We start from the raw sequence: 20,361 nt of genomic DNA on the forward strand, positions 1-20,361 counted from the left end.
GTCAGTCCATCTCACTGAGGGTCCTCCTCTTTTTCACTGACCCACTATTCTACCAAGCATGATGTCCTTCTTCAGAGACTGGTCCCTCCTGATAACGTGTCCAAAGTATGTGAGACGAAGTCTCACCCTCCTTGCTTCTAATGAGCATTCTGGCTATTCTTCTGGCAGTCCGTGCTATATTCATTATTCTTCACCAACACCATAATTCAAAGGCATCAGTTCATTCTTGGTCTTTATTCATCATCCAGCTTTCACGTGCACATGGGGTGATTGAAAACACCATGGGTTGGGCCAGGTGCATCTTAGTCCTTAAAGTGATTATAGAAATATTTCATTTTTTGAAGAGGCTTAAGTCATGGACTATTCTGTTAGGACTTTGTGGAGAAGATGCTGTAACTATGAAGATACAGACAGTACCTGTAGCAATTTTGATGTTTAAATTTATATGGCAACCATTCAAGTTCTTTTCAAATCACATTTTTGAAATGTTTCTTTTCAAATCACATTTTTCAGAACTGACAGTTCTGTTGAACATAGAGTCCAACCACCCAGAACAATCATATAAAATATTTAGTAAAACAATAATCAAATGTGGCTTAAGAATGAATGCAAAGCAGCCCTGACACATTTTTGTGCCTGTAAGCAGGATTCTACAGGCCAGTGCCGGCAGGGTTTTGCATGTGGGAAGCTAGAGAAAGTCAATGCAAATCAGGGCAGTTTCTCAAGAAAGTAACATGTGTGGACAAGTATTTGTTTATGGCCACAAAATGCCTTTTCTTTCCTTCTCTCTGAAACCTGAACTTCACAGTAAGTTGTTTAAAGGCTGTGAAAGGGTACAAGTTAGAAACGCTCTTTTGGCCAGCCTCATTTGAGGAGAGCCTGGGTTGCATGAGGAGGGGTGAGGGGGAAGTTGCTCTCCCCCCTCCTTTTTTTTTTAGTTAACTTTTATTGAGCTTCAAGTGAACGTTTACAAATCAAGTCAGTCTGTCACATATAAGTTTATATACATCTTACTCCTTACTCCCACTTGCTCTCCCCCTAATGAGTCAGCCCTTCCAGTCTCTCCTTTCGTGACAATTTTGCCAGCTTCCAACTCTCTCTATCCTCCCATCCCCCCTCCAGACAGGAGATGCCAACACAGTCTCAAGTGTCCACCTGATTCCCCCCTCCTTTTTTAATGATGACTGAAAAAATAGCAGGCCTGCCTCACAGGCCTGGGGAACACTACCACTTCTGTTGCTGGTCCATCTGCTTGTAGCAGTTTAGAGGAAGGATCGTGTGCTCTGTTTGTTTGAAATACTGCACAGCACACTTTGGTGCTCAAAGCTTTGGTTTCAATGTCTGTGAAATTCCAGTTTCCTTCAGACTTTACTGATCTTTCAAGTTCCTTCCAGCTCTGAAATTCTGGATTCCAAGTTATGTCACAGGTAGATGGTGCTCTGTGAAACACATGAAAAATGTATCCAGGATTTTGAAACTGGACTGCCCAGAGCTTTACAAGTATTTATGGGGTATTTAAAATTTGTTCAGCACTCTGCTGGACCCTGTGGAAGATGTAGAAATGTACTATTCACTCTATAATTCAGTTAGGGAGATAAAAAAAAAAAAAATTTTTTTTTTTTTTATAATCAATTCATGTTAGATAACATGCTGATTTTATTTCTTCAAACATTACTTTTTGATTTCCTTCTTCCTTTCTCTCTATTCTGTTCCTTCTCATTTCATTACCCAAGCTGGTCTTACCCTCTTGTTAAACCTATTAGTCCTTCTCTTCTTTCTTTGGTTTCTTCTTTAGGATAATGGCAACTGAAATGGCAAATGTTATTCAGTTTACCCCTGGACACCTGGCTTCATGGGTACCCTATCAGTGGTGCTAACCAATTTGTATTAGGTGACTGTATAAAACTCATCAAACATATATAAAACAAACACACCCGTACAGAATTATTGCTAGATATCTGAATAAGAGAAGTAGTATGACCAATGAGACAATTCATGAATAGTGCTCTATTTCTTGCATAGAAGCTAGAATATATATCAGCATTTCTTAAAGTGTAGGTTGCAGATGACTTGTATCAGAATCAACTTGAGCAGTTGTTAAAAGTAGAGATTTCAGAACTACCATGCAACCCAGAAATCCCACTCCTAGGAATATACCCTAGAGATACAAGAGCCTTCATACAAACAGATATATGCACACCCATGTTTATTGCAGCTCTGTTTACAATAGCAAAAAGTTGGAAGCAACCAAGGTGTCCATCAACGGATGAATGGGTAAATAAATTGTGGTATATTCACACAATGGAATACTACGCATTGATAAAGAACAGTGACGAATCTCTGAAACATTTCATAACATGGAGGAACCTGGAGGGCATTATGCTGAGCGAAATTAGTCAGAGGCAAAAGGACAAATATTGTATAAGACCACTATTATAAGATCTTGAGAAATAGTAAACCTGAGAAGAACACATACTTTTGTGGTTACGAGGCGGGGAGGGAGGGAGGGTGGGAGAGGGTTTTTTATTGATTAATCAGTAGATAAGAACTGCTTTAGGTGAAGGGAAAGACAACACTCAATACATGGAAGGTCAGCTCAATTGGACTGGACCAAAAACAAAGAAGTTTCCGGGATAAAATGAATGCTTCAAAGGTCAGTGGAGCAAGGGCGGGGGTCTGGGGAACATGGTTTGCGGGGACTTCTAAGTCAATTGGCAAAATAATTCTATTATGAAATCATTCTGCCTCCCACTTTGAAATGTGGCATCTGGGGTCTTAAATGCTAACAAGCGGCCATCTAAGATGCAGCAATTGGTCTCAACCCACCTGGAGCAAAGGAAAATGAAGAACACCAAGGCCACACGACAACTAAGAGCCCAAGAGACAGAAAGGGCCACATGAACCAGAGACCTACATCATCCTGAGACCAGAAGAACTAGTTGGTGCCCGGCCACAATCGATGACTGCCCTGACAGGGAGCACAGCAGAGGACCCCTGAGGGAGCAGGAGATCAGTGGGATGCAGACCCCAAATTCTCATAAAAAGAAACTTGGTGGTCTGACTGAGACTGGAGGAATCCCGGCGGCCATGCTCCCCAGACCTTCAGTTGACACAGGACAGGAACCATCCCCGAAGACAACTCATCAGAAATGAAAGGGACTGGTCAGCGGGTGGGAGAGAGACGCTGATGAAGAGTGAGCTAATTATATCAGGTGGACACTTGAGATTGTGTTGGCAACTCTTGTCTGGAGGGGGGATGGGAGGATAGAGAGAGAGGGAAGCCGGCAAAATTGTCAAGAAAGGAGAGACTGAAAGGGCTGACTCAAGAGGGGGAGAGCAAGTGGGAGTAGGGAGTGAGATGTATGTAAACTTATATGGGACAGACTGATTGGATTTGTAAACGTTCACTTGAAGCTTAATAAAAGTTATTAAAAAAAAAAAAAAAGTAGAGATTTCTCAAACCCCATTCCAAACTCACTGAATCATAATATTTAAGAGTAGAGCTTGGGGAATTTCATTTTGAAGACCCCTAGTGTGTTTCTTAGGTAAGAGAACTTAGAGGTGGCAGTTCCTTGGAACACTGGTGATGACGACTAACACCCCAAAAGACAAGCTTAAGTAATGTAATTTGTGCAGTAAACCTCTTTCACCTCCTCCCTAATCCTTCTTTAATCCATCTTGAATTAATACTGATATGTGGTTTACAACTCTGCCTTAGCCTTCGCTTCCAGCTTGCATAGAGCCTTAAGGTCAGCCAGAGGTGAAATCTTAGGACCTTCTCAGGTCTTTCCTGGGCACCTGTACAAGCCCTTGGGCTGTGAACAGACTTATGCATGCACAAGGCCTTCTAGATTACCGGGAATATATCCAAACTTTTCAAAGCCTCTATGGATATCTTATTCCCCAGATTTTCCTTTTAAGCTTTTTAGTCTATTGTTTGCTCTGTTATCCTCCACCTCAGGCAGTCATGATGTTAAAATTCTTGCCTGTAGTTGTTTTCTACATTCCCTGGAAAAGGGCTTTTTCACGGCGGGTAAGCTCTAACTCAAGTCAAATAAAGATAGCTTTGTAAGTGAGGTCTTCCATGGAACCAAAAGACAGTCAGATATTGACAGATTTTTGAGAATTAGATTTTTAAAGAGTTTCAGCTCTGTTCTTATCCCTTCAGTGGCTGCCAGGTTGCACTGAGAATGAGGCTCTTAATTTTTAAGGCTGCTACATAGCAGGAGGAGCCCTGGTGGTGCACTCAGCCGCTAATCGAAAGGTCGGTGGTTTGAACCCACCGGCTGCTCTGCAGGAGAAGGATGTGGCATTCTGCTTCCATCAAGATTTACAGCCTTGGAAACCCCTTGGGGCAGTTCTACTCTGTCCTACAGGGTTGCTATGAGTCAGAATCCACTTGATGGCAATGAGTTTGAGTTTTTTTTTTCTTTGACATAGCTAAGAGTGGGGGATGGACTAGTGCAAGTTAAAATGCCACAAAATTCACTAGTATACTGAGATTCAGTTGTTTTTCATGAATAAACACTCCTCAGGTTGCTAAGTGTCTTTCAACAAAAAATTATGAAACATAAAACAAAGTAAGAAAGTATAGCCCATAAAAAAAAACCAAAAAACAAAAAACCCAGTGCTCTCGAGTCGATTTGCACTCATAGCAACCCTATAGCGACCCTACAGGACAGAGTAGAACTGCCCGTAGAGTTTCCAAGGAGCACCTGGTGGCTTCGAACTGCTGACCCTTTGGTTAGCAGCCGTAGCACTTAACCACTACGCCACCAGGGTTTCCCAGTATAGCGCATACACGGGGGGAAAAAATTAGTAGAAACTGTCCCTGAGTAAGCCCAGACATTGAATTTATTAGACAAAGACTTTAAATATCAGTGTTGTGGATTTTCATATATTTGTTTGTCTTTGTAGATATTTTACTGAGGAGCTGGGAGGAGCTATTGTTGACTGTCCTGATGCTGCTTGAAGCTAATTTCTTTTGCTCAACATAGTATTTTCAAAAATTGTTGTTCAACATAATACTTTTGAGATTTATTAATTTGTTGCTTAAATCAGTGTCTTATTGTTATTTTGAGAATGGGAATTTAACTTGTTATTGCTGTTGTGAGATATTTGTTGAGTTTCTTAGATATGCTTCTTACCTCTAATTTGGTCTAATAGCTTTTCAGTTGACTTTCTTTTTTTTTTTTTCCAATGTCTTGTCATAAAATTTATTAATAGTGACATTTTGGTTTTCTCTTTTATTCTACTTATACTGCATAAGATCTTTTGTTTTTGCATTGGCTCCAACCTGTCTCACGCCCTGTTATAAAACACAGTTCCTGGTGCAGAGGTCTCTTATGGAGTTAGGAAAGTTGTTTCCTGTTTCTCTTTTTTCTCTCAGAAATGGATGCTAAATTGTATTGACAGTTTTTCTTAACATTTATTGAGGTGATTATATGTATTTCCATGTTAGTCTACTAATCTAATAAATTAACAATGAATTATCTATGTAGTTCTGGGAAAACCTTTTTGTTCAAGTTCTATTAATCTCTAAATTATACTGCTTGATATTTATTTGGGAATTTTGCATTGATATTTATAAGTGAGGTAAGCCACAGGTTTCTTTCCTGAGGTTTTTTAATTCATCTTTGACATCATTATGTAATCCAAAGGGAATGCATTGAGAAATTTCTTTGAAGTATTTTATTATGAAATATTTCAAGTGTAGAACAAGTACTCATCTTTAAGATTTGTCAAAATTTAATATTTTACCACATTTACTTCCAATTGCTTAAATAAATAAAACATGGCACATAGAGTTGAGGCACCTTTTGTACCTCTCCCCAATAGTTTCCTCCCTTCTCAGAGCTGAACAATACCCTGAACTTTGTATTTATCATTATGTGTTTGTACTTCAACAATATATTTATAAATCTATAAGAATGTAAAGAATTATTTACTGACTTTCACATTTAGTGCCTAAGTAGTATATTTATTAAGTATCACTATAGTTATTAAGTATATATTATTACGAGTGAAGTCTCTGGAGGCTGATAGTCTTGGTTTGAAATTTCCCATTATAACTGTGGATTTGTCTATTTCTCCTTTTAGTTTGGTCAGTTTTTCTTTTATGTATATTGAAGCTCTATCATTAGTGTATACTGCTGTGTCTTCTTAGTGACTTGACCCTTTTATTATTCTGGAACGACCCTCTGCACTGTTTCAGAGTACCTGGTTTGATATTACCTATTTGACTTTTTAAATCTGATGATGTATCTGTGGAGATCAACACTTAAAAAGCCGTGAACTTGTAATGAAAAAAAAAATTTCTATTGTACCTTTTGTTCCATATTTCTCCTTTGTTGCATCGACTAAATTATATTTCTCCTTTATTGCATTATATTGACTGAATACACTGAATAATGTGTCTCACTAATTTTTAAAATTGGCTTTGTTTTCTTTTCTCCCTTCAAGGATGTTTCTTTAACGGGGAAAATGCAGTGGCACAAAACATCTCAGATACAATCCGAGCAGGGATTACAGATAAATACTGAGGAACCTCAAATGGTAAAGTCTTTAATAAATATCTTCCTCACCCATATTAGAATGGAGTCTCTGGGTGTGCAAATGGTTAAACGCTCAGCTGCTAACTGGAATGTGGGAGGTTTGAGTCTACCCAGAGGCACCTTGGAAGAAAGGCCTGGCAGTTTACCTTTGAAAGATCACAGCCATTGAAAACCCTATGGAGTACAGTTCTACTCTGAAACACATGGGGTTGCCATGAGTCAGAAATCTACTAGAAGAAAACTGGCTTTTTTTTTTTTTTTTTGATATAATAATAGTCTGCCTCTTATTGTTTGAGTGCTGATCTAGAGAGTAGTTTTTAAAAAAATTTCCTCTGATTTATTTTAGTAAAAAAAAGAAATTTTTTTTTTTTTTTTTAGAGGTGCGTTTAATTCCAGGCACATCTAACCCAATATCAATTAGGAATCCTGGTTTTTCTGACTCTCTGCTGATGTCTACGTATAGACCTTCTGAGTTAAAGCACAAAATTCTTTTCAAGAGGTAAAGAATTAACAACTCTTCTGGTCTAGAGACATTCAGATCTAGAAAATAGTTCGAGAATTACTAAAACATTCTTAGTTTACAAGAGAGCATCATCTTACCCTTTACACCTACTCTTCACTTACTGTTTCCTTATCTGATGTTTTGCATTTATGACAATAGAAAAAAATCTGCTATCTGACTATTTTGTGCATTTATAAGAGGCCAACTCCAGAGGGGGAGGAGGAGGAGGAGGAGAATGAGGTTTGTGAGAGGGAATAAGGTCATGTGGGTCCCTGGCAGATCATATTACCTGGACTGGTCCCAGGATCTGGGCTGGGCCTGTGGTGAGCATGGGGCAGGCGGCCTGTGAGGAGGTGGCAGGAGCAGGGACCTCAGAAGTCAGGCGGTGGCTCAGAGTTTCTTTTTCCAAAGAGGCCTGTCTACCACCTCTGCAGCCTCAGTTGGGCCCAGGTAGCTGGGCCTCACCTGCCTGTAGGCCCAGGAACAGCCCGCCACCAAGGCCTGTGTCCAGGCTGGTGGAGCAGGAAGGTGGGTCTGCGAGGAGGCCTGGAGTGCGGCCAGGAGATGGCAAGACTCTACTGCTCCAGATGCAGTGGGCAACCCCTGACCGCCGCCACCCCGCCAACCCCCAAGGGCTCAGCTGTGGTGGGGAAGGGGGGCCTGCCATGCCACTTACATCCAGAGAAGCGCAGGAGTGTCTAACCACGCCGAAGGCTGGGCATGGCCCTGACTCTTCTATAATGCTGGTTTTCACATGATGACCTGGCCTTTGTAACCTAACCATGTTGGTAAAGTGGAGTGGGTGTGTTTAGTTAGAATTGTTGAAAGCATTGACAAGGGGAGAATTTTGTAGGGAAATATGGATAGTTAGTGACAGAAATTAGTTTTAGAAATAAAACTCCCTTTTCATGTATTATTGGCAGAATACTTGTGGTAGTCAAAGGAATCTGGAACATATTCTGTGTGAGTGGGAAGTGTCTTTCTGTGTACAGAAATCTGCATTTACATCAAACAAATGATGGCATGATGATCAACTCCTTTACAAAGGATTTGTGAAATGATATTAAATAGCAAGCTTCTTTAGTTCCCGAGAATATGATCCCACATACATAAAAATTCAGATCACCCTTCGTTTTAAGGAAAACACCACGTTAAGAGAGGATACAGAACCTTTTCACAACAGCCATGGATGCTGTAATGTTAGAATTACCATGAATGGTAAACTACTAGAGTTTGAGATCCATCTGGATTGAGACATGTCTTTTTCCCGTTTGTAGTTCCATCCTCTGCCTAGGTCTCAACAAAAGGTATGTGGATAAATGAATTGTGCAGGTTACCACACTTGCTGTGGGCTTAAAACTGATATCTAGGGTAGCGGCATCTAGGTTGCATCATTTCCAGGTAGATAAAAAAAAAAAAAAAACTGACCTTTAAATCTTTGTAATAGGCATATTAAGCTGAAAACACAAGACTGATTAAGTTTAGAAAAATAGCAATCTTCATTAATAGAATAAACCTGACTTGGCACTAAAAAAAAAAAAAAAAGAAAAGGTACCATTAGCTACATATTCCTGTAAGTATAAGAAAAGATACCGTTTGAAGGAAACTGTGAAAGAGGCCAACTATTAGGTACCTAGTTTAGACATCATTTTTTTTTTTTTTTTAGACATCATCTTGATTATTTAAAATGAAGACATAAATTATCAATTTCTTTGTAACTTTGTGGCAACCATACTCTCAGCTTTGACATTTACAAGCAATCACCAGTTGACCATTGGCTTTTTATGAGAAAGCTTACAAATTTTGAGGTAAAATGCCTCACTCACTGGGCTGTGGTAGAGAGGCTTCTCTGCAGTATCATTGATACGAGGCACATTTTTTGGGTGCCTCTTCCATGTCAGAGAGCACAACTCTGTCTGTCCTAACTGTCCCTTAGACTGCCCAAGAAACTGCCCTTGCCAGTTCCTGGGCTGAGATTTGTCTGGGCAGCCCTGTTCAACGTGTTCCCATCTCAGGAGACCTAGCCCTTTCTAAGCAGTGGCTGGCACACTGCCTTCAGAGCATGGCAGCTTCAGTGTGAACATCTCAGTGTCACAGGGCAGAGCTCTCTTAGTTCTTTCATGTGACTTATTTCCTTTTTGAAATGGAGCCTTCCTTTCTTTTTATTTTGTTGTAGGTATTGAGAATATACAGAGCAAAACATACACCAGTTCAACCATTTCTACATGTTCAATTTAGTGACATTGATTACAATTTTTGAGTTGTGCTGCAGCCATTCGCATTCTCCTTTCTGAGTTGTTCCTCTCTAATTAACATAAACTCACTGCCCCCTAAGGTTAAAGAAAGGTGCATTCTTTTTTTATATATAATTTTTATTGTGCTTTAAGTGAAAGTTTACAAATCAAGTCAGTCTCTCACCCAAAAACCCATATACACCTTGCTACACACTTCCAATTACTCTCCCCCTAATGAGACAGCCCACTCTCTCCCTCCGCTGTCTCTTTTTTGTGTCCATTTTGCCAGCTTCTAACCCCCTCCACCCTCTCACCTCCCCTCCAGGCAGGAGATGCCAACATAGTCTCAAGTGTCCACCTGATCCAAGAAGCTCACTCCTCACCAGCATCCCTCTCCAAGCCATTGTCCAGTCCAATCCATGTCTGAAGAGTTGGCTTTGGGAATGGTTCCTGTCCTGGGCCAAGAGAAGGTCTGGAGGCCATGACCACCGGGGTTCTTGTAGTCTCAGTCAGACCATTAAGTCTGGTCTTTTTATGAGAATTTGGGGTCTGCATCCCACTGCTGTCCTGCTCCCTCAGGGGTTCTCTGTTGTGTTCCCTGTCAGGGCAGTCATCGGTTGTAGCCAAGCACCGTCTAGTTCTTCTGGTCTGAGGCTGATGTAGTCTCTGGTTCATGTGGCCCTTTCTGTCTCCTGGGCTCGTAATCACCTTGTGTCCTTGGTGTTCTTCATTCTCCTTTGATCTAGGTGGGTTGAGACCAATTGAAGCATCTTAGATGGCTGCTTGCTAGTGTTTAAGACCCCAGACACCACTCTTCAAAGTGGGATGCAGAATGTTTTCTTAATAGATTTTATTATGCCAATTGACTTAGATGTCCCCTGAAACCATGGTCCCCAGACCCCTGTCCCTGCTACACTGGCCTTTGAAGCATTCAGTTTATTCAGGCAACTGCTTTTGGTTTAGTCCAATTGTGCTGACCTTCCCTGTATTGTGTGCTGCCTTTCTCTTCACCTAAAGTAGTTCTTATCTACTATCTAATTAGTGACTGCCCCTTTCCTTCCCTCCCTCCCCCGTCTTGTATCCACAAAAGGATGTTTTCTTCTCAGTTTGGACTATTTCTCTTATAATAGTGGTCTTATACAATATTCATCCCTTTGCAGCTGACTAATTTCACTCAGTGTAATGCCTTCCAGGTTCCTCCATGTTATGAAATGTTTCACAGATTCCTCACTGATCTTTATCAATGCGTAGTATTCCATTGTGTGAATATACCATAATTTATTTATCCATTCATCCATTGATGGGCACCTTAGTTGCTTCCATCTTTCTGCTATTGTAAACAGTGCTGCAATAAACATGGGTGTGCATATATCTGTTCGTGTAAAGGCTCTTATTTCTCTAGGATATATTCCAAGGAGTGGGATTGCTAGATCGTATGGTAGTTCTATTTCTAGCTTTTTAAGGAAGCACCAAATCGATTTCCGAAGTGGTTGTACCATTTGACATTCCCACCAGCAGTGTATAGGTGTTCCAGTTTCTCCGCAGCCTCTCCAACATTTATTCTTTTGTGTTTTTTGCATTAATGCCAGCCTTGTTGGAGTGAGATGAAATCTCATTGTAGTTTTGATCTGCATTTCTCTAATGGCTAATGATCGTGACCATTTCCTCAAGTATCTATTAGCTACCTGAATGTCTTCTTTAGTGAAGTGTCTATTCATATCTTTTGTCCATTTTTTAATTGGGTTATTTGTCTTTTTGCAGTGGAGTTTTTGCAGTGTCATGTAGATTTTAGAGATCAGGCGCTGATCAAATGGTGCATTCTTAATGGAACACCTTTTCTTTTTAAGTACTCACCATTTTGAATGTGAAGAGTCGTCATGAAGGTTGATTTCCTCACATACAAAATATAAAAACATGAAGGAATTTATTCCTCCCTTCCTTCTATTATTTGCCAGGCATTGTTTTAGACGTGGTTGATGAAAAGACATAAATAGAGTGAATCCTGTGAGAGCTGGAATTCAAGGGGACTGCCTTGTTTTTCCAGATCTCAAAAGTTTTCTGCTTTTGACAGAGTGCAGTCTTACTTTTCTATCACTCATTTTAGTGGAAAATATTTTAGTTTTCCTTCTCTGACAGGTTTCTGCCTTACACAGGTTCTGACTTTTGTAGGTTTTATTGTAATGGTTTTTGCTCTTGAGGCACTCTTTGTATAAGGTTGACCTATATATCAAAAGACAAATTGCAATACTATGCAATGAATATTCTAATAGAGACTAATTACGTAGTAGAAAAAATTGAAAAATATTATTTATTCATTCACTCATTCATAAATAAATGCAGAGGGTCTACAATGTGCTAAGAGTTTGAGATATAAAAGTGGGACACTTTAAATTTTATAAGTTCTTAAACTTTTTGGTCTCAGGATCCCTTTACACTAAAAATTAGTTTAAGGACAGAAAGGAATTTTTGTTTGTGTGGATTTTTACCAATATTTACCATATTAGAAATTAAAACAATAAAAATTATTTATTCATTCCTTTAAGAATGCCAATTACATGTCAGTATAACATTTTTAATGAAAAATAACTATATTTCCCAAAACAAAAATAATTAGCTTGAAGAGTGGGATTGTCTTTCATGTTTTACAAATCTCTTTAGTATCTGGTTTAGTAGACAGCTGTATTCTCATATCTGCTTCTGCGTTCAATCTTTTGCAATATATTGTTTTGCTTGAAGTATATTAAGTAATTCTGACCTCACTCAGGTTTGGGAAGGGAACTGTGTTTTAATAGCCTCTTTATGTAATTATGGATACTCTTCCTTGTTAATACACCAAAATTCCACAAGTGGTAGTTTCTGAAAGGTTAGTTGCAATGTAGTGTCTGAAATGAGATAAATGAACTATTTGTGTATCATTACATTAAAATCCGTAGATCTACCTTGCACTTTGAATGGATCTTTTTTACCCCTTCATGACTTTATAACCTCATGAGTTAGCATTTGAAAAGTATTGGTTTACTCTTTTACTCAGCATTGCTTTTCCATTATCAGTGTAAATGTCAACACAGTGAAAAACGGCAAATGATGTTTTAGTGTTATTATGAAAATAGTTTTGACATTGCAGACCACTGAAAGGCACTTGGGAACTCTCAAGGGTCTGCAGACCACACCATGAGAATTATTAGTCTACTGGGGGGAGGAGTTCAAACACAGCTCTGCAACTTAATCTCACTGTGGCTTTGGGCTAGTTATTTAACTTTTTTAAGCCTCAGTTTCCTCAGTCAAAAAAACAGCATTAAAAACAGTTTCTCTTTTATGAAGTTGAGGTCAAGATTAGAATTAAGTAGTGCTCAATATATGTTGGCAATTATGATTATAATGGTGACTATTATGTAGACAGCAGTAATACAGTGTGATACATGCTAAACTAGAGTCAGGGGACAGAGCAGTGGTAAGACCAGGAAAGGCTTTGGGAGGAGGAGAGGTTGGGCAGAGTTCTGAAGAAATTGACTAGGTGAATTGCAGCTGGAGGACTGCAGTTAGTCTCTCCTCAAGCTTTTTTTTTTTTTTTTTTTTCTGCATTTTCTATTTTAGAGGGTGGGTGGTATCTTCCACTACTCAGTCTCCCAAGCCAGAACCTTGGGAGAGTGTATTGAGGAAGCCAGGAACAAAAGAAAAGTTGTGATCAAAAGCTATGGAACATAAAATGAAGGAGCTTGTCATAGGTAGATGGTGTGGGTACAGGGCCCTCTACTTATATCGCTGTATGTCTACTCTGCCATTTTGTCGAAAGGGTTTTGTTAGCTCCCTTTTTAACCAAGGAGGAAAATGAGGCTAAAAAAAAAATTAAATTACTCAACCATTATCACATATGTATTAATTGGATGAATTTCAGGATTTGAACTCAGCCTTGTCTGATTCCAAAGCTCTTATTCTTCCCCTAACACCAGCCAGTGGCTTTATAAAAACACGAGCTCGAGATTACAGTTTCATTTTGCAAACTTTAAATTTCTTGACTGACGAACTGTTGTGCATGTATGCTATTTCTTTATCCTTTATTTTACTTATTGGCGAATGAGTATACCAAAGAACAAAGTGATACAATTGCATTTGACATTCTGTAGAAGTCAGACTTTTATGTAAGTCATACTAGTTTTCATCATTTTTTAATTTGAGGCAGTGAGGCTTTAACTGCCTGTGCCCCGTAATCTAAAATAATCTTGGTTTAAATTGGCTAATACCCAAACATGGCTATAAAGATACTTTCATTAAGATCTGCAGAGATATAATTCTAAGTCAGTGAGAGTTTTTTGAAGAACACAAAACAGGTGGAGGGATGAGAGTTTGTGACAGATTTTCATTTGGCCTTGGGATGGAACGGGGGTGTCCTGGTGGTCTTCTCAAGGCCTCTGAGTCAGTACTTAAGCTCTTCACTGAGGAATTGAGGTCAGGTTCCTGCAGGAACAGCATCCCATTTCTCATGGCCATGGAACCTCAGTTTGGGCTTGTATTTCTCAGTGGATCCAAGGCTGACCTAAAAGCAAAGCTGGGTATCTTAGCCTGGGTGATGGATAATGAAAATGAGAACCAGCCAGCAATGCCTTTTTGTCGAATGTGCTAGCCTAGCCCTTCACTCAGTGTGAGTGTGGGGTGGCATCAGAGCAAGATTATAGTCTTGTCTATTTCCTTAAGGTTTGTGATAACTGTGGGCTAGCCATCTTTTTGGGGACAAGGGACAAGGACAGTACTTTGCCAGCCTCCATTTTTCTTAAATTTGAGTTTCTCTTTCCAAATCTTCAGAGGGAATTTATCACCTCTGCTTAATCTCAAATATGCCTTTTCCTATTTATTTTGTTGTCAGCTAGAAGACATTGCATGCCTTAAAACTTCGGAAGGGCCAATAAAAAGAGCATTCTTTTATGTTTACCTTTTTCAGCAAAGTCTGCTCGAAGAAATTCCCGAAGCTGTATCAAACGTTTTTCAGATTGAACAAGAGGATACGTCAGAATGGGGAGCCTCAGAAGCAGGCAGCATGGTATTTAAACCTCAGGAAATTTCAGAAGTTCAGCGAGCAGAGGAATCACGTAAACTTTCGGGAGATGAACAGCCCACAGGTGACTCAAAAGCAGCCAAGCGGATGTCTCTAAAGGTAAAAAAAAAAAAAAAAAAGTTTATGTTGGAAACCCTTACAGTTATGGGAGTTCGGGATATGCAGGTAGGAGGAAATGGTAGAAACAGAAGCATGGGGCGGGGGAGTCACCCTGAAAAAGTGGACCTCAAAAGTGCAAATTGCCTATTTGGGAAAAGGGACTATTTAGTTTTTAAGGGCTTTCAGTCTCAAACCTAGTTACAATCCTGAGGAGAGAGAACAGACTTTCAGGGAGGGAAGGAACCTCCTTCAGAAACACCAAGAGTCTTCCACTTATCATTTTGGGAGAGTCAGGAACTATATAGCCCAGGACCCAGAACTGGATGAACTTCGTAGCCTTTTAACTTTCCTCTGTTTAGGATTACCGTAACTCCTGAGTCTTTTCTTAATGTGAGAGTATTTCCTAGATTCAGGTTCTTTATACATCATTTTAATATTTTTACTGTGTCTGCATGGTCACCTTACTATTATTTACTGAATACTTTAATTTTTACATTTATTTAAAGTTACCTCCATGTGTCTGTCAATTTGTTGTACTCTGGGGGCTTGTGTGTTGCTTAGGTGCTGGAAGCTATGCCACCGATATTCAGATACCAGCAGGGTCATCCATTGTGGACAGGTTTCAGCTGAGCTTCCAGACTAAGACAGATGAGGAAGAAAGATCTGGCAGCCTATTTCTGAAAAGAATTAGCCAGTGAAAACCTTATGAGTAGCAGTGCAACATTGTCTGATATAGTGCCAGAAGATGAGCCCCCCAGGTTGGAAGGCACTCAAAAGACGACTGGGGAAGAGTTGCCTCCTCAAAGTAGAGCTGACCTTAATGACATAGATGGAGTCAAGCTTTCAGGGCCTTTATTTGCTGTGACCTTTTGTTTGTGTCATGACTCAAAATGAGGAGAAACAGCTGCAAACATCCATTAATCATCGGAACCTGGAATGTACGAAGTATGAATCTAGGAAAATTGGAAATCATTAAAAATGAAATGGAATGCATAAACATCAATATCTTAGGCATTACTGAGCTGAAATGGACTGATATTGGTCATTTTGAATTGGACCAGCGTATGGTCTACTATGCCAGGAATGACAGCTTGAAGAGGAACAGCGTTGAATTCATTGCCAAAAAGAACATTTCAAGATCTATCCTGAAGTACAACGCTGTCAGTGATAGGATAATATCCATACACCTACAAGGAAGACCAGTTAATACCACTATTAATTGAATTTGTGCACCAACTGCTAAGGCCAAAGATGAAGAAATAGAAGATTTTTCTGCAGTCTGAAATTGATCGAACATACAATCAGGATGCGTTGATAATTACTAGTGATTGGAATGCAAGAGTTGGAAACAAAGAAGGAGGATAGGTAGTTGGAAAATATGGCCTTGGTGATAGAAATGATGCTGGAGATTGCATGCCATAATTTTGCAAAACCAATGACCTCTTCATTGCAAATACCTTCTTTCACCAACATAAACGGCGACTATACACATAGACCTTGCCAGATGGAATACACAGGTATCAGATTGACTACATCTGTGGAAAGAGTCAATGGAAAAGCTCAATATCATCAGTCAGAACAAGGCCAGGAGCCAACTGTGGACAGACCATCAATTGCTCATACACAAGTTCAAGTTGAAACTGAAGAAAATTAGAACAAGTCGACGCAAGCCAAAGTACGACCTTGAATTAGAGACCATCTCAAGAAGAGATATGACACGTTGAACACTAATGACCGAAGACCAGACAAGTTGTGGGATGAATCAAGGACATCATATGTGAAAAAAGCAAGAGGTCATTGAAAAGACAGGAAAGAAAGAAAAGACCAAAATGAATGCCAGAAGAGACTCTGAAACTTGCTCTTGAACATTGAGTAGCTAAAGTAAAAGGAAGAAATGATGAATTAGAGTTGAACAGAAGATTTCAAAGGGTGGCTCGAGAAGATGAAGCAAAGTATTATAATGACGTGAGTAAAGAGCTGAAGATAGGAAACCAAAAGGGAAGAACACACTGGGCATTGCTTAAGCTGAAAGAACTGAAGAAAAAATTCAAGCCTCGAGCTGCAATAGTGAAGGATTCTATGGGGAAAATATTAAACGACATGGGAAGCATCAAAAGAGGATGGAAAGATTACACAGAATCATTATACTAAAAAGAATTGGTCAATGTTCAAAACATTTCAAGAGGTGGCATATGACCAGGAACCAATGGTGCTGAAGGAAGAAGTCCAAACTGCACTGGAGGCTTTGGCAAAAAACAAGGCTCCAGGAATTGGCAGAATATCAATTGAGATGTTTCGACAAACAGATGCAGTGCTGGAAGCGTTCACTCGTCTATGCCAAGAAGTTTGAAAGACAGCTACTTGGCCAAGTGATTGGAAAAGATCTGTTTGTGCCTATTCCCTAGAAAGGTGATCCAACTGAATGTGGAAATTATAGAACAATATCACTAATGTCACACGTGAGCAAAATTTTGCTGAAGATCATTCAAAAACGGCTGCAGCAGTATATCAACAGGGAACTGCCAGAAATTCAGGCCAGATCCAGAAGAGGATATGGAACCGGGGATATCATTGCTCATGTCAGATGGATCCTGGCTGAAAGCAGAGAATATTAGAGGGTTGTTAGCTGCGTTTTGTTGACTGCACAAAGGCATTCAACTGTGTGGATCATAACAAATTATGTATAACATTGCGAAGAGTGGGAATTCCAGAGCACTTAATTGTGCTCATGAGGAACCTGTACATGGATCAAGAGGCAGTTGTTTGGGCAGAACAAGGGGATACTGTGTGGTTTAAAGTCCAGAAAGGTGTGTGTCAGGGTTGTATCCTTTCAGCATATTTATTCAATCTGTATGCTGAGCAAATAATCTGAGAAGCTGGACTATATGAAGAACAGGGCGTCAAGATTGACAGAAGACTCATTGACAACCTTCGTTATGCAGATGACACAACCTTCCTTGCTGAAAGTGAAAAAGACTTGAAGCACTTACTGGATTACACCTCAACCTAAAGAAAACAGAAATCCTCACAACTGGATTAATAAGCAGCATCACGATAAACAGAGAAAAGATTGAAGTTGTCAAGGATTTCATTTTACTTGATCCGCAATCAACATTCATGGAAGCAGCATTCAAGAAATCAAAAGACGTATTGCATTGGGCATATCTGCTGCAAAGGATCTCTTTAAAGTGTTGAAATGCAAAGATGACACCTTGAGGACTAAAGTGCTCCTGACCCAAGCCGTGGTGTTTTCAATCTTCTCATATGCATGCATGGGAAAGCTGGACAATGAGTAAGGAAGACCAAAGAAGAATTGATGCCTTTGAATTGTGGTGTTGGTGAAGAATATTGAATATACCATGGACTGCCAGAAGAACGAGCAAATCTGTCTTGGAAGAAGTACAACCAGAATGCACCTTAGAAGCAAGGATGGCAGGACTGCATCTCACATACTTTTGACATGTTGTCAGGAGGGATCAGTCCCTGGAGAAGGACATCGTGCTTGGTAAAGTACAGGGTCAGTGGAGAAGAGGAAGACTCTCAACGAGATGGATTGACACAGTGGCTGCAACAGTGGGCTCAAGCATAACAACGATTGTGGTCATGGCCTGGGACTGGGCAGTGTTTCATTCTGTGTACACAGGGCCGCTATGAGTAGGAACCGACTTGATGGCACCGAACAACAACAATGTAAAGATAGATGCATTATTAGGATTAAGAAAATCCTCTTTTCCATTTGCCATAGCATACCATTTTGATTATTATGAGGGGTCCCTCCCCCTCAGGTTGATTCAGAGGGATGCCCATTCTCAAAGAAACAACTTTCCTCATTGATCTTTCTCTTTCCGAGCTCCCCTCTCCCCACCGATCACCACAGCCCTACCAAGCTTCATCCAAGTCAGCTGGCCATTACTAGTTCTTCAGTTTTTGCCCCTGACTTCCAACACTTAAACCTTGGATATTTTTTTTTTTATACCTATGACCATTGTCTGCCCTTGCCTTTTATATATAATCAGTCTCCAGGCCCAGGATTCTTCCCAAACATCACTGCTTATATTTTCTTCATCTTTTTTCTGGTTGCCCACATGCTAGTCTAGATCCTGGTGACTTCATTTCTGGATTAGTGGAATTACTTCTTCGTTTTCTTCATGTCTGAGGTCCTGCCTTCTTAGGTTCATTCTGCATGACACTAGCATATTGATCTTCCAGGAACAATAGGTAATAAGGAAGATCCACAAGCAATCAGAGAAAATCTGCACTGCCATCAGGGAGGAAGGATTTATTTTGTGATTGGTGACCAACCCTATCAGAAGGCACCTGTCTTTCTGAAGCAGGCACTTGGAGTATGAAGTGAAGCCTGCCAAGACTAATTGAACCCACTAATTGCTAACTATTCCAGGTGAATCCTGTGTGTTAGGCTGACACCTTCTAGATGTGGAGACTTAGAAAGTGTCTCTAAGGACTATAATATCTTGCTGAAAAAGTGTTAAGCTTGTGTGCATAGATGGTGTTTTTTATCTGTTCTTCAATCTGAGCTGCTGGGACTTTGAAAATCAAAGGTAGACACGAGAGGCAACTGGTTAACTGCTAAGTCTGATGAAGAATAAAATGGATTTTCTGGACAAAATGGTTTAACCATGATGGCCTGTCAGGGATTTCAAATCCTTCATTGGAAAAATTCCATAATGTTAGTTCTTTTGGCTTGTTGTGGCTGGTAGTAAATATTATTAAGAATTTATGCAAAATTATTTATTTTGGTAACTAGAATTTATTGAGTGTTTACTATGTGCCAGCCACTTTAATTAATATTTTACGTATGTTATTTTAATTATGCCTAATAAAAACTTATTATTGCCCTCATTTTACAGCTAAAAAACTGAGTTGTAGAGGTGATAAATAACTTGCTCAAGCGCAAACATCTAGTTAAGTTGCAGAGGCAGGACCTGAACCGAGGTTGTCTAATTCTGTAACCTTCGCTTCTTACCACTTTGCAATGCTGCCCTTTTGTACCAACAACTAATGGATGTCTGATTAAGTACAGAAACACGCATTCAGTTGTAAAAAATGACTAGAACGGAGTGTCCCTCGCAGAACTAGCAAGAATGATTTGAGCAGAGAGACTTGGGGAATAGATTAAGAGGACACTAAACGGAAACTAGAGGTGTTTCAAGGGGAGGAGAAGAGAATGTCCAATAAGACATATGGTTTATTGTTGTGGGCTATTGTGGGGCACATTATAATGCCATAAATGATACCACTGGAAGTATTTCTCTGACTCATCCCACCAAGTCCTCACCAAGCATCTTGTATTTATCTATTCGTTTTAGTATCTAAAGATCAGTTATTATCCGTGAACTTTACCCTGTACATGGACATTTGAGGCCATGAAGTTAGTTTCTAGCATCTCTGGCACAGGAATAAGGAGCAGCATATTTCAAGTCTGGCCAGATTGGAGGGAAAAGAAGACCTCCTTCAACATACCTAATGGGACTAGCACAAAGGTGTGAAAGAGGAGCAGTGCAGAACTTCAGCTGCTCAGACATATGTCAGAAGCCCTCATTTCACAAAAAAAGTAAAGAATTTGATAAATCCTTACATTTATGGCCATTTCTACTTTTGGAAGTTTATTAGAACAATAAAGGTCGTTTATTAGAACAATAAAGGTCATTTAGTATTCCGGTCTAAATCATGACCAACAAAAAGGAAAGGTTAATTAGAAATAATGATGACCTGTGAAAAAATGGGAAACCCTGGTGGCATAGTGGTTAAGAACTATGGCTGCTTACCAAAAGTGGGCAGTTTGAATCCATCAGGCGCTCCTTGGAAACCACATGAGGCAGTTCTATTCTGTCCTGTAGAGTCACTATGAGTCAGAATCGACTCGACGGCAGCAGGGTTTTTTTTTTTTGTGTGTGTGAAGAA

At 39.8% G+C, this 20,361-nt stretch overlaps 1 protein-coding gene across 1 annotated transcript in view; it reads left to right on the forward strand.

Annotated features, from left to right (window-relative positions):
* The window catches only part of TTC6 (tetratricopeptide repeat domain 6), a 248,623-nt gene that overhangs the window by 56,027 nt on the left and 172,235 nt on the right, over positions 1 to 20,361 (forward strand). The window contains exons 2-3 of the mRNA XM_003408458.3: positions 1,796 to 1,856; positions 14,227 to 14,439. Of these exons, the coding sequence (XP_003408506.3) occupies positions 1,796 to 1,856; positions 14,227 to 14,439 (274 nt within the window). The remainder of the gene's footprint in view (positions 1 to 1,795; positions 1,857 to 14,226; positions 14,440 to 20,361) is intronic.

The sequence above is a fragment of the Loxodonta africana genome, chromosome 10, assembly GCF_030014295.1.
Source record: "Loxodonta africana isolate mLoxAfr1 chromosome 10, mLoxAfr1.hap2, whole genome shotgun sequence".
In the NCBI taxonomy this organism is placed as follows: Eukaryota; Metazoa; Chordata; class Mammalia; order Proboscidea; family Elephantidae; genus Loxodonta; species Loxodonta africana.